Here is a 13,112-nt window from a genome sequence, read left to right as displayed (position 1 = left end):
ATGCTTAATGAGTGAGCCACCCAGGCACCCCTAAGGATTATTTTAGATGTTTATTTTTATATTTTTATTTCAAATTGGGTATGGGACTCTGTCACTTAGTTGGTAAGGGCTTGACCTCAAGTCATCCTCCCATACTGGGAGTAAACCAATTTTGCCTTTCCCCCAGAGAACTCTCTTTCATTCTAAACAGAAGAGATGATCAGATTTCAAATGCCGTCTGTGGTAGAGTAAAAGTTTTATAAAGGATGGTAAGGTATTGGAAGGGGATAGAAAGTGTTCGTTAGATAAAACTTATTCAAGGGTTATATTTTCTTATTTTCTTTTATTCTTTCTTTCGTTCATTCTACTACTGGTTCTTTGCTCTTAAAGCTGAAAACATAGAGGTCTCTGTGAAGCATGAGAGGAAAACAAGATAAAATCTATATCTATCTATTTATTTATTTTTAAAGATTTTATTCATTTATTTGACAGAGAGAGACACAGCGAGAGAGGGAACACAAGCAGGGGGAGTGGGAGAGGGAGAAGCAGGCTTCCCGCTGAGCAAGGAGCCCAATGCGGGGCTCAATCCCAGGACCCTGGGATCATGACCTGAGCCGAAGGCAGACGCTTAATGACTGAACCACCCGTCATTTTTTATTTTAATAAAATAATATTAAATTATTTTTTTAAAAAAATTTTATTTAAGAGAGAGAGCACAAGGGGCGGTGGGGTGGTGTGGGGGGAGGGGAAAAGGGAGAGGGAGACGCAGACTCCCCACTGAGCAGGGAGCTGGAGGCGGAGGCTGAGGCAGGGCTCATCCCAGGACCCTGGGATCATGACCCAAGCCGAAGGCAGATGCTTAATAACCAACTGAGCCATCCAGGCGCCCCACAAGATAACCTTTAAATAACCTAAAACATAAAAATTTATATTCAGATAATGAATTTGAAATGTCTAAAAGCTTTATGGAATTCCAAAGCCGACTTCAACGAAAACAAGTTTAGAAAATAAACATTGAATTTAAAATTAAATATTGGGGCAAAAGTTTTATAATCTTTAGTAGTACAAATTTTTTTTTTTTTTTAAAGATTTTATTTATTTATTTGACAGAGAGAGAGCGAGAGCAGGAACACAAGCAGGGGGAGTGGGAGAGGGAGAAGCAGGCTTCCCGTGGAGGAGGGAGCCGGATATGGGGCTCGATCCCAGGACCCTGGGATCATGACCTGAGCCGAAGGCAGACGCTTAACGACTGAGCCACCCAGGCGCCCTAGTACAAATTTTTTAAAAATATTTTATTTATTTGATAGAGAGTGAGAGAGACAGCAAGCATGAGTGGAGGAGTGGGGCAGAGGGAGAGGGAGAAGCAGATGCTTAACCGACTGAGCCACCCAGGCACCCCAGTAATATAAATTTTTATAGTGCTTTGCAGTTAAACAGTTTCCATATGTACACAAGGCATGCCAAATGCCAGAGCCAAGAATCCAGCTAATATCTTCTGAGCTATTGTTTGTTCATTATAGCTTCACTACCTCCCCTGTAAGGAGGTTTTCGGCTCCTACAAGTTAAAAAGTAAATTATAACATGCCCACACAGTTACCTAAAAATTTATAAATATACATAAAATGTGTGTGTGTGTGTGTGTGTGTGCGCAATGGAGAAAAAGTAACCTTTAGTTTCATAGAGCAGGAATTATCCTAGCTCCAGAATTTGGTCCTGGACTAATTAGATGTTTCTAAGACTGCTTTTATATCAGACCTGATTACTTGATTTGAGATTTGCATTGGGGGAGGCAATAGATAGATAGGTTGGTAGAGCTTTCTTAGTGGTCAAATGATAAAAAACATTGGGCAAATCCTGACTTACTAGCTCCTATTTTGGGTTATCTCCCAGAAAGTCGGCACATAGAGAACATTTGCTTGCAAATTTGTTTATAATTAGCGAAGTCCAAGCAAATCTTTTACTAGTTATGAAGGCAATACTTATTTTTGTTATATAATTGACTCAAAATGTTTGTAATGACTCCAAAGGAGCAGAAAACACTTTCCATGAAATGATTCACCCTGGAAACGAGAAAGAAAATTTTTTTGTTGTTTAAAGATATTAAAGAGATTTACCAGATAACTTCTTTAATAATATGAAAAATCTGTTTCTTAATTTCCTTCAGAAAAATTTCTTGAAGTAACATTTATTGATACTTATTGGATGCTTTTACCAATACATTCTCTTCTCAGGTATATCCAAAAGTTTGGAGGAAAAAACTGACAAAATTGGTTTTATATTTCAAATGAGAAACATTTCAGAGTTGATTTAGATATGACTTGAGACCAAAGCTTTTCATGGAAAGTATGACTTCAAAGTAGTAACTTTAGTAGCATAAATTGTTCTACAATTTTATCCTTATTTGTAATTATTTTTAAGATACCCAGATTTAATTTTTAAATAACTATATGGTTTTGTGTTTTTATGAGTAGATCATATGAAATAGCAGAAGTAATTTTCATTAAAATATCCTCTTTGTTTTAGGTTTCAGATTATCTTGAAGTAATCAAGGAACCAATGGATTTATCAACAGTAATAACTAAAATTGATAAGCATAATTACCTGACTGCTAAGGATTTTCTGAAAGATATTGACCTCATCTGTAGCAATGCTCTAGAGTACAATCCAGATAAGGACCCAGGAGGTAAGGATGCACTGGGCAAGATTCACTTTGGTGATCAATGAAAAGATAGTTGAAAGTTTAAATACTAAAGCATGCCCATGTTTCAGGTAGATAAATTAGTTTTTTTTTTGTTTTTAAGATTTTTTATTTATTTATTTGAGAGAGAGAGAATGAGAGAGAGCAAGCACATGAGAGGGGGAAGGGTTAGAGGGAGAAGCAGGCTCCTTGCTGAGCAGGGAGCCCGATGCGGGACTCGATCCTGGGACTCCAGGATCACGACCTGAGCCGAAGGCAGTCGCCCAACCAACTGAGCCACCCAGGCGCCCGATAAATTAGTTTTAAAGACATATTATTGTATTTAGAAACTTCTTGATGAGAAACTCATACTTAAATATTAAATTTAATTATTTTTAAATATTAAATTTAATTATGAATTTGAATTAAATAAAGGATTTAAATTAGAGGATTTTATATTTCGGTATTCTGTTTAAGGTTTAGTTTTTACTTTTTGTACTTAGATTCTTATTTTGTTCAGGTAGGGTAGAAAGCTGAGTAATTGAGAATTTAATGTGAAATTTGTGTAGTCAACATCACCAGTGCTGATAAACACTGTGAATTCCAAACTGGTGGGAACTTATTATAGGATAAGTTTATATAGTAAAAGACCCATTTATTTATTTGATTTTTTTTTTTTTAAGATTTTATTAATTATTTGAGAGAGAGAGCAGGGCGGAGATGTAGAGGGAGAAGTAGACTCTCCACTGAGCAGGGAGCCCTCTGCGGGACTCGATCCCAGGACCCTGGGATCATGACCTGAGCCGAAGGCAGCCACTTAACTGACTGAGCCACTCAGGCGCCCTAAAAGACCCCTTTAGGTAGACAGTATGTATTCTGTAGATTGTGGGTATTTTTAATGTTATTTTACTGTTTTATTCCTAATCCCACCCTGTACTCAAATCTCTAGTCCTAGCTCTTTGAGTGCTCAGGGAGGACCTCTAGGGACATATCTGTAGTTAAAACAAGATGAATTGACTGATTCATTGTAACAAGGAAGAATATATATTCTATGGAACCACATAGGATTTGAGCTTGTGCGAAGGATTTTGGAGAGGATTTAAGAAAGTAGGGCATTGCAGTAGATTGGATGCTCTTAGGAAGTGGGGGTAATTCCGTGAGGCTAAAACTGGGATGGGTAAAGAAGCAGCAGTCAGATGAATCACAGACCTGTACCTCTGAAACAATACATTATATGTTAAAAAAAAAAAGAAGATAGTTAGGAAGAGAAAAATGAAGGGGGGGAAATTGGAGGGGGAGACGAACCATAAGAGACTATGGACTCTGAGAAACAAACTGAGGGTTTTAGAGGGGAGGGGGTGGGAGGGATGGGTTAGCCCAGTGATGGGTATTAAGGAGGGCACGTACTGCATGGAGTACTGGGTGTTACAGGCAAACATTGAGTCATGGAACACTACATCAAAAACTAATAATGTAATGTATGGTGACTAACATAAAAAAAAAAAAGCAGTCATTCATATTATCCAAGATAGGATTATACTTGGTTATTTTTGGGCTAGGACAATGTTCATGCTTTTGTCTATGTTTAGATATGATAATGGAGTACTCTTGTTTTTATCTTGATTCATCATGGTCACAGAGTGGCCTTTTCTGATGTGTTCTTAAAATTGTTTATGTTTAATATGAGTACACCAAGGCCAGCTGATAGTGCCTGGCCAGTTTCCAGCTGACAGGGGCTCTTATTCTCTCTCACTCTGCTGGGGATTTTGTTTCTTCAACAGGTGATAGACAAGTAAGATGCTTTTTACTTCTTAAACATTGATTTAAGTCTCAGTTATCTCAAGGTAGTTAGAATACAGTTTCTGCTTTGTTTCTGTATTCATGGTCAGTAGTTCTTAGGCCGCTTGTTAGAATGACCTGGATTTCTCACTTTCACATGAAATTAGGTGTTTCTCATCTAAATTTAGACCACAGCATGTCATATATTCTAATTCCAAGTTTAGAGGCAGAATAACATTTTACATAGCTGTTCTTAAGCTTTGTATTAGGACATTTGGTTCTTAGTTTTTGTTTCTTTAGCTTCATTTTGACTACTTATTTTATTTCGCTTTCATTTTGACTTTTTATTCCTATACAACATATAGGAAAATTTCTAGAGATTAAAAACAAAGAAGATAAAGTAACTTGTAGTTCCATTACCTTGTATTCTTTCTCTCTCACATACACGGATGTATTGTATATGGAATACATTCATGCAGAATATTTTTACTAAGATGAGAGCATAATTTTTGTGAACTTTGTCATTCATGTAGAATATTGTGAAAAGTTTATGAGTTAACATATTTCTATGACATTTTTTGTTTTTTTCCTGTATTATAACACTGATGAGTATCTTTGTAGCATAAATTTTATGTACATCCTTAACTATTTCCTTAGAACGAATTTCTTAAAGTGAAATTTCTGAATCAAGGAATATATATATATCTCTTTTAAGGCTTTTAATCTGTAGTGTTAAATTTTTCGCACAATTTTCTTTTACCAGCAGCATCAGGGCTGTTGTTTGCCAATATAACAATTTTATGTGGGTGAGAGAATCTTATTCTGTGTAGATGGCATCCAGCAACAGTATCACAGTTTGGGTAGTGAAGAATGGGCTGTATATCAGCTTGATTTGATAACCTTGCTGGGGCCCTTGGTGAGGGTGCGGTCTGCACAGGTGTGTATAGTGGCCTTGACCAAAGTATGAAAGTACTTGAGTGCCTACACTGTGTCTTAGTTTTCAAGACACAGAGGTAGCTGGAACTGTAGGAGGTAATAAGAGCTTGGGCTTTGGATTTAAACCTAAGTGTTAGTCCCAGTTCTGCTATTACCTAGTTCATTAACATGATTTGAGTTTAGTCCTTTAAATTTTAGTATCCTTATCTGCAAAACAGGGATAATTGAAGTATTCTTCTCATTGGGGTGGTTGTATGGGTTAAATGAGAAAATGTATTAGATTAAATCTTACAAAACTACCATTTTCATATGGTTCAATATAAATATGTTAAGCCCTTAGCATAGTGCCTGAGACATGTTAAGTGTTCCATAGAGGTTAGTAGTTCATATTTTTGTTTTTGTTATCATCATTAGTTTATTTAAATTGTGCTTTAATTTTTCATAAAGTGGTTGCTTAGTGGGTACCTGTGTATTAAATTCCCTGCACCACATTTAAAATTTAATCCTATTTTGGGGCTCCTGGGTGGCTCAGTCGTTAAGCGTCTGCCTTCTGCTCAGGTCATGATCCCAGGGTCCTGGGATCAAGCCCCGCATCGGGCTCCCTGCTCTGCGTTCCCTACTCCGCGGGAAGCCTGCTTCTCCCTCTCCCACTCCCCCTGCTTGTGTTCCCTCTCTCACTGTGTCTCTCTCTCTCAAATAAATAAATAAAATCTTAAAAAAAAAAAATTTAATCCTATTTTGGAAAAAGTCTAGGGACTGATAGTGAAAAATAAATTTGAATGGTTAGAAAAAGCCAGTTGAGGTCAATCCAGATTTTTCCCCCTACGTTACTTAATTATAACCACATTGAAATAATACTACTTTTGAGAAAGAAACCATGGTTTCTGGTGCATAATAAGCTTTTCCTATCTGATGCAGTTGTATAATCAAAGAATATGGCTCTATCTCACAGAGTTGACATGGTACACTTATAACTTTCTTTCTTCACTGTTCTAAATGCAAAGAGTGTGATACAATTCAAAAGCATGATTTTGGCTCTGTTCAGATTATTTCATATCTTTAAGTTAAGAGGCTTGTTTTTTTTCTTAGCAGCAGAACCACTTGTTATGTATTAGGAAAACCACCTCAGGGTCTGTTGTGTAGCAAGTGGAAATTACATGAGTGTTGTATTACTTTTAAAAGCTCCCATGAGTATTTGGAAGCTTACAGTGTTCTGTTTTGCAGAACCCTTGGCCATTGCGAAAAAAACTAGCATATACGTAGAAGATAAAAGCCAGTATTTTGAAAGCTATACATGTTGCCTAAACGTTTACCCAGATTCTCTCCCTTGAGGATGATGTGGACAGAAATTAAATATGTTTGCCGGAAGGATTTTAACTTGTAGTTCTAAATGTAACTAGTATCAGATATTTGACCCTAATTATTATCTTATAGATCTATATATGTTTAACCATTCCCCATTCTTTGTCTTGTAGTATGTCGCATCTAGCCCTCAGTCTCATTCACAGACATACCATTATTGAGCTAATGTTACTGAAAGTTCAGCCCTAGTCTTGTAGTCTTCTCAAAATCTTCTGTTTTGCACCAGTTTGCTTAGGAATGAAGCTCAGAGCTTCACCCTAGCTTTCGGAGCCCTCTGCAGGCTGTGCTTCAGCCAAACCCATTCTTATTTTCTGTAAGTATTTATGAGTCTATAAATAAACCATGTCTAGTTACTGAGCTGGGTGCTTAGACTACAAAGATGACTGTGACAGCCCTTGCCTCTTGCGGTAGAGATACTCAGATGTAATGCATGTTGAATACTTACTGTGTGGCAGACATTACGCTGTGTGTTATGGTATTAGTTTGCTAGACCTTCCATAACAAAATGCTATAGACTAAAAGTGGCTTAAAGAACAGCAATTAAGGGTGCCTGGGTGGCTCAGTCATTAAGCATCTGCCTTTGGCTCAGGTCATGGTCTCAGGGTCCTGGGATCGAGCCCCACATTGGGCTCTCTGCTCAGTGGGAAGCCTGCTTCTCCCTCTCCCACCCCCTGCTTGTGTTTCCTCTCACGCTGTGTCTCTCTCTGTCAAATAAAATCTTAAAAAAAAAAAAAAAAAGAACAGTTAATTTTCTTACAGTTCTGGAGGCTATAAGTCCAAAATGAAAGTGTCAGCAGGTTTGGTTTTTCTTGAGTCTTTGGTTTTCAGATGGCTACCTTCTTGCTATGCCCTCATGTGGTCATTTCTCTATGTGCACACACCCGTGGTGTCCTTGTCCAAATTTCCTCTTCTTATAAGGACACAGATCAGATTAGGGCCTATTCATACAACCTTATTTTACCTCAATTACCTCTTTAAAGGCTGTACTTTATTTTTTTAAAGATTTATTTATTTGAGAGAGAGAGCAAGCATGAACAGGGAAGGGACAGAGGGAGAGGGAGAGAAGTCCTCAAGCAGACTCCCCCCTTCCTCCCCACCCCCTGTCCTGGGCATGGAGCCCAATGTGGGGCTCAATCCCAGGACCCTGAGATCATGACCTGAGCCAAAATCAAGAGTCGGATGCTTAACCGACTGAGCCACCCAGGGGCCCCTGCAATGATAATAGGTTATTAAGGTATAGAGATAGCATAGAGGTGGCAGTTAGGACTTTTGTCTTGAAGCAACCACAGATGATTATAATGCAGTTTTTTTTCTTGATTATTTTTATACTGAAGTGTAGGTGACATATTTGTTTCAGGTTGTACAACATAGTGATTTAACAATTACATGCATTACTTAGTGCTCACCATGTTAAATGTAGTTACTGTCTGTCACCATACAAAGTTATTACAATGTTATTGACTGTATTCCCCATGCTATACTTTTCATCCCCGTGATTTATTTATTTTAATTTATTTTTATTATTATGTTAATCACCATACATTACATCATTAGTTTTTGATGTAGTGTTCCATGATTCATTGTTTGCATATAACACCCAGTGCTCCATGCAGTACATGCCCTCTTTAATACCCATCACCAGGCTAACCCATCCCCCCACCCCCCTCCCCTCAGTTTGTTTCTCAGAGTCCATCGTCTCTCATGGTTCGCCTCCTCCTCCAATTTCCCCCCCTTCATGCTTCCCTTCCTGCTATCATCTTTTTTTTTTTTTAACATATAATGTACTATTTATTTCAGAGGTACAGGTCTGTGATTCAACAGTCTTACACAATTCCCAGCGCTCACCATAGCACATACCCTCCCCAATGTCCATCACCCACCCACCCCATCCCTCCCACCCCCACCACTCCAGCAACCCTCAGTGTGTCCTGAGATTAAGAATTCCTCGTATCAGTGAGGTCATATGATACATGTCTTTCTCTGATTGACTTATTTCACTTAGCATAATACCCTCCACTTCCATCCACGTCGTTGCAAATGGCAAGATTTCATTCCTTTTGATGGCTGCATAATATTCCATTGTGACACACACACACACACACACACACACACACACACACACACACACTGTACGCACACTGTTTTGCACCAGTTTGCTATACACACACACACACACACACACACACACACACACTCACCACATCTTCTTTATCCATTCATCTGTCGACGGACATCTTGGCTCTTTCCACAGTTTGGCTATTGTGGACATTGCTGCTATAAACATCGGGGTGCACGTACCCCTTCGGATCCCTACATTTGTATCTTTGGGGTAAATACGCAGTAGTGCAATTGCTGGATCATATGGCAGCTCTATTTTCAACTTCTTGAGGAACCTCCATACTGTTTTCCAATAATGCAGTTTTATAAGGTCTCTTATAAATATGTACACAGTGTGAGTAGATCACAGAGGAGAAGACACTATCTAGAAATAAATAAGAGTAGGAAGGACATTCCTTCCAGGCTGAGAGAAGTAGTGTACAAAATTATAAAAAGAAAGTGAATGTGGCTGGAGAATAGAGTGGAAGAGTGGTGGGAAATGAATCTACTCCCCTAATCACCAAGTCTCCATTTACTGAGCATCCATGTATGACATATTCTGTCACGGATAAATTGTGGTAAGTGCTGGAAATGTACAGCTCTGGCCTGGAAGATGCCTAAAGCCTACGTAGTAGAGAGTCCTGCAGATAAATAAATGTCTTACGAAGTTCCCTATCTTCTTTTGATCCTGTGTAAGGACTTCAGAGTTACTTTTCTACACTTAGAAAAACTAGGGAGCCATTAGATGGTTTTGAGACAGAAAGTGATACAATTTGATTTGCATTTAAGAGTATAGTATTGCAGGCAGGATCAGTTTTGGGGTAGAGGTCATGGGAGTGCAGAGATGGAGGTTAGAAGACCAATTAAAATTTAGTTGCAGTGGCAGCAGAGATTGAACTAGTGGAGGGCTTGAACATAGAGGGCTTAGTGAAGGATCTATTGGATGTGACTGACAGAAATCTAGAATGACTCCTCAGTTTGTGGTCTGAGTGGTTAAGGAATATGAGAAAGAAATCAGTGGAGGAACAGGTTTATGGGCAGTATGCTGTATTTAATTTTGGACGTGTTAGTATGAGTTAACTTTTGGTTCACCCAGATAAAAGATACTACAGAGTAGTAGTTGTACATATGGTTCTGGAGATGGGGGGGGGAGACATTTGGGCAAGAAACATGGTTGGAGTTATCGGTGTGTAGAAAAGAAAGAGAAAAGAGAGAAGCCTAGGAGGAATCCTCCCCTAGGAAATTTAGGTCCCAGTTCTCAATTTAGGTCCAGTCTTACTGTTGGAACTTAGGGTACCTTTGTTAAATGTATTGCCCCTCCTGGGATTGTGTACATTTTTTTTCTTTGTAAACCAGTTTTATTGAGGTATAAGTTACATAGAGTACATTGTTTTTAAAATTACCTATATCTTTTAAAATCTACTTACCCTTCAAGGAATATTAAATGCTACATTCATGAAAGGTTTTTTTGGATGTCCTTACAGTTATAAGTAATCCCTTCATCTTGGAATCATAGCACTATGTAACTTTTCTGAGACACTTTTTACCTACCTCTCCACCACCCGCCCCCTTGCCCTGAAGTAGTTACTTGTTTACATATCCTTATCTCTTGTTTTCGACTCTAAGCTAATTGGGAACAGGATCTGTAAAGGTATCTGTATGGAGCATGTTCTCAATAAATGTGGCTAGTGAGTAAATTTCATCAATTGTTCTCTTGTTAGATACTAACTGAAGGAGTTTCAGATTAGATAGAAATTATAAAATGGAGACATGATAACATAATGCAGATATGAGCCAGTAAATACATGAAATTTCTTTTTTATGAAATAATTTAGGATGAAAAATCATCCCATAAAAAATTAGTTTTTCTTAAAATGTTAATCTTTCTTTATAATTTTATTGAAAAAAAAACAGCTAATATACTTCTGTTTGCCATAATACAAAAGATACACTGATAATAGTTACTACTTTCATAGAAGTAGTGATTCTTTTTTAAAATTTTATTTTATTTAAATTCAATTAATTAACATATGGTATATTATTAGTTTCAGAGGTAGAGTTTAGTGATTCATCAGTTGCATGTAACACCCAGTGCTGATTATATCAAGTGCCCTCATTAATGCTGATCACACAGTTACCCCATCCCCCCGCCCACCTCCCCTTTAACAACCTCAGTTTGTTTCCTATAGTTAAGAGTTTCTTATGGTTTGTCTCCTTCTCTGATTTAATCTTATTTTTATTTTTCCCTCCCTTCCCCCATGCTCCTCTGTTTTGTCTCTTAAAGTTCACATATGAGTGAAGTAATATGATAATTCTTTCTTTGATTGACTTACTTTGCTTAGCATAATACCCTCTAGTTCCATCCATAGTGGAATGTTAAGATTTCTTTTCTTTTCTTTTCCTTTCTTTTCTTTTTGGTGGCTGAGTAATATTCTACCATTCATATATATGTATAATATATATATCTATATCTATATATATATATCACATCTTCTTTATCCATTCATCTGTTGATAGACATCTGGGCTTTTTCCAAAGTTTGGCTATTGTGGACATTGCTGCTATAAGCATTGGGGTGCAGGTACCCCTTCAAATCACTGTTTGTATCCTTTGGATAAATATCTAGTAGTGCAGTTGCTGGGTTGTAGAGTAGTTCTATTTTTAACTTTTTGAGGAACCTCCATACTGTTTTCCAGAGTGGCTGCACCAGCTTGCCATTCCCACCAACAGTGTAAGAGGGTTTCCTTTCTCCGCATCCTTGCCAACATCTGTTGTTTCCTGACTTGTTAATTTTAGCCATTCTGACTGGTGTGAGGTGGTATCTCATTGTGGTTTTGATTTATATTTCTCTGATGCCGAGTGATGTTGAGCATTTTTTCTTGTGTCTGTTGGCCCATTGTATGTCTTCATTGGAGAAATGGCTGTTCATGTCTTCTGCCCATTTCTTGACAGGATTATTTGTATTTTGGGTGTTAAGAAAAGTAGTGATGCTGTTAATTTTATAGATGCTCATCAATTTGTCCCAATAATCATTACTTTTTACTAAAGGCAAATATGGGTGGTCATACTTTTATTTTATAGATGTTAAGGGGTTGGGGCTCAGAGATTATGTACTTTGTGTGCAAACCCACAAATGTTATATGGCACAACTGAGTGGATTGAGTTCTGTCCTCAAAGCCAGTGTGTGTGTTTTTTTGCTGTGCTTATGTTACTTTCATATTACATGGATTTTGAGAATCTTAAGATCATAAAGTAAGACAAAAGAAATGGTAAATATGTAGCTTACATTTTAAAACAAGGATTTTAAGTCTTATGTCCATGAGAGAGTCTGAACAACAACATGCAAAATTGTATACATGTGTAATTTTTCATTTTTATCACATGCTTGTAAGGTTCTAAGATTACCCCCCTACCTCTCAAAAAAGATGAAGTTTGAAGACATGACATCTGTTCTAGTTTTAATGTTCTATAAGCTTATGATTCTTTGCTGTATATAAACATAGACACAATTCTAAGCTAAGAATGATTAAAAATACTTATAATGATGGCACATGAAAAATACTCTTTCTCATCAAATGCAGATACTCTTCAGAATAAATTCCTTATCCTTCAGACCAATGGGAATTTTTTTTTTTTAAAGATTTTATTTATTTATTTGACAGAAAGAGCACAAGCAGGGGGAGCGGCAGGCAGAGGGAGAAGCAGGCCTCCCGCCAAGCAGGGAGCCCGATGTGGGCCTCGATCCCAGGACCCTGAGATCATGACCTGAGCCAAGGGCAGATGATTAACCAGCTGAGCCACCCAGGTGCCCACCAATGGGAAATTTTTATGGAATTCATTCATGCTTTCATTCATTCATTTCCCATTTAATTGGGAATGGAATATGGGCAGGAGGCATATATTTAAAAAGAAAGACCATTGAGGTATTTTAGAGTGATTATGTGTCAGATACATGGCTTTATATTTAACCTCACCTCTTTCTTAGCTTTTTTCAAGCTGAGGTAGAAAGCCAGTGGCAGAAAATTGTGGTGTCACATGCACCACATATTATCACCTGAAAGTACAGCTACTTCTAAGGATGTTTATTGTAGGTTTTTATGTGTAGTAGCTAAAATTTGGAGCAACTTAAAACTTCTAACAGTAGAGCAATAATTTTGAAAAATTAAGGTACATCCTACTTTGGATATTTACACAGCGTTATGGTTTGGTTCTCAAAGGATATTTGAAAGTTATCAGGAGACTTCTGGTTTTGGCTATGGTGGAATAAAAGGAACTGAATTTC

The 13,112-nt window shown here is 37.6% G+C and overlaps 1 protein-coding gene across 2 annotated transcripts in view; it reads left to right on the top strand.

Moving 5' to 3' along the window:
- ATAD2B (ATPase family AAA domain containing 2B) overlaps positions 1 to 13,112 on the top strand; it is a 157,057-nt gene that overhangs the window by 124,603 nt on the left and 19,342 nt on the right. For both annotated transcript variants that reach the window (XM_021697499.2, XM_044918700.1), the window contains one exon: positions 2,503 to 2,662. In XM_021697499.2, the coding sequence (XP_021553174.1) occupies positions 2,503 to 2,662 (160 nt within the window). The remainder of the gene's footprint in view (positions 1 to 2,502; positions 2,663 to 13,112) is intronic.

Source organism: Neomonachus schauinslandi, chromosome 10 (genome assembly GCF_002201575.2).
Source record: "Neomonachus schauinslandi chromosome 10, ASM220157v2, whole genome shotgun sequence".
Lineage (NCBI taxonomy): Eukaryota > Metazoa > Chordata > Mammalia > Carnivora > Phocidae > Neomonachus > Neomonachus schauinslandi.
The sequence above is the reverse complement of the archived record's forward strand: the minus strand, read 5'-3'. Positions and strand labels throughout refer to the sequence as shown.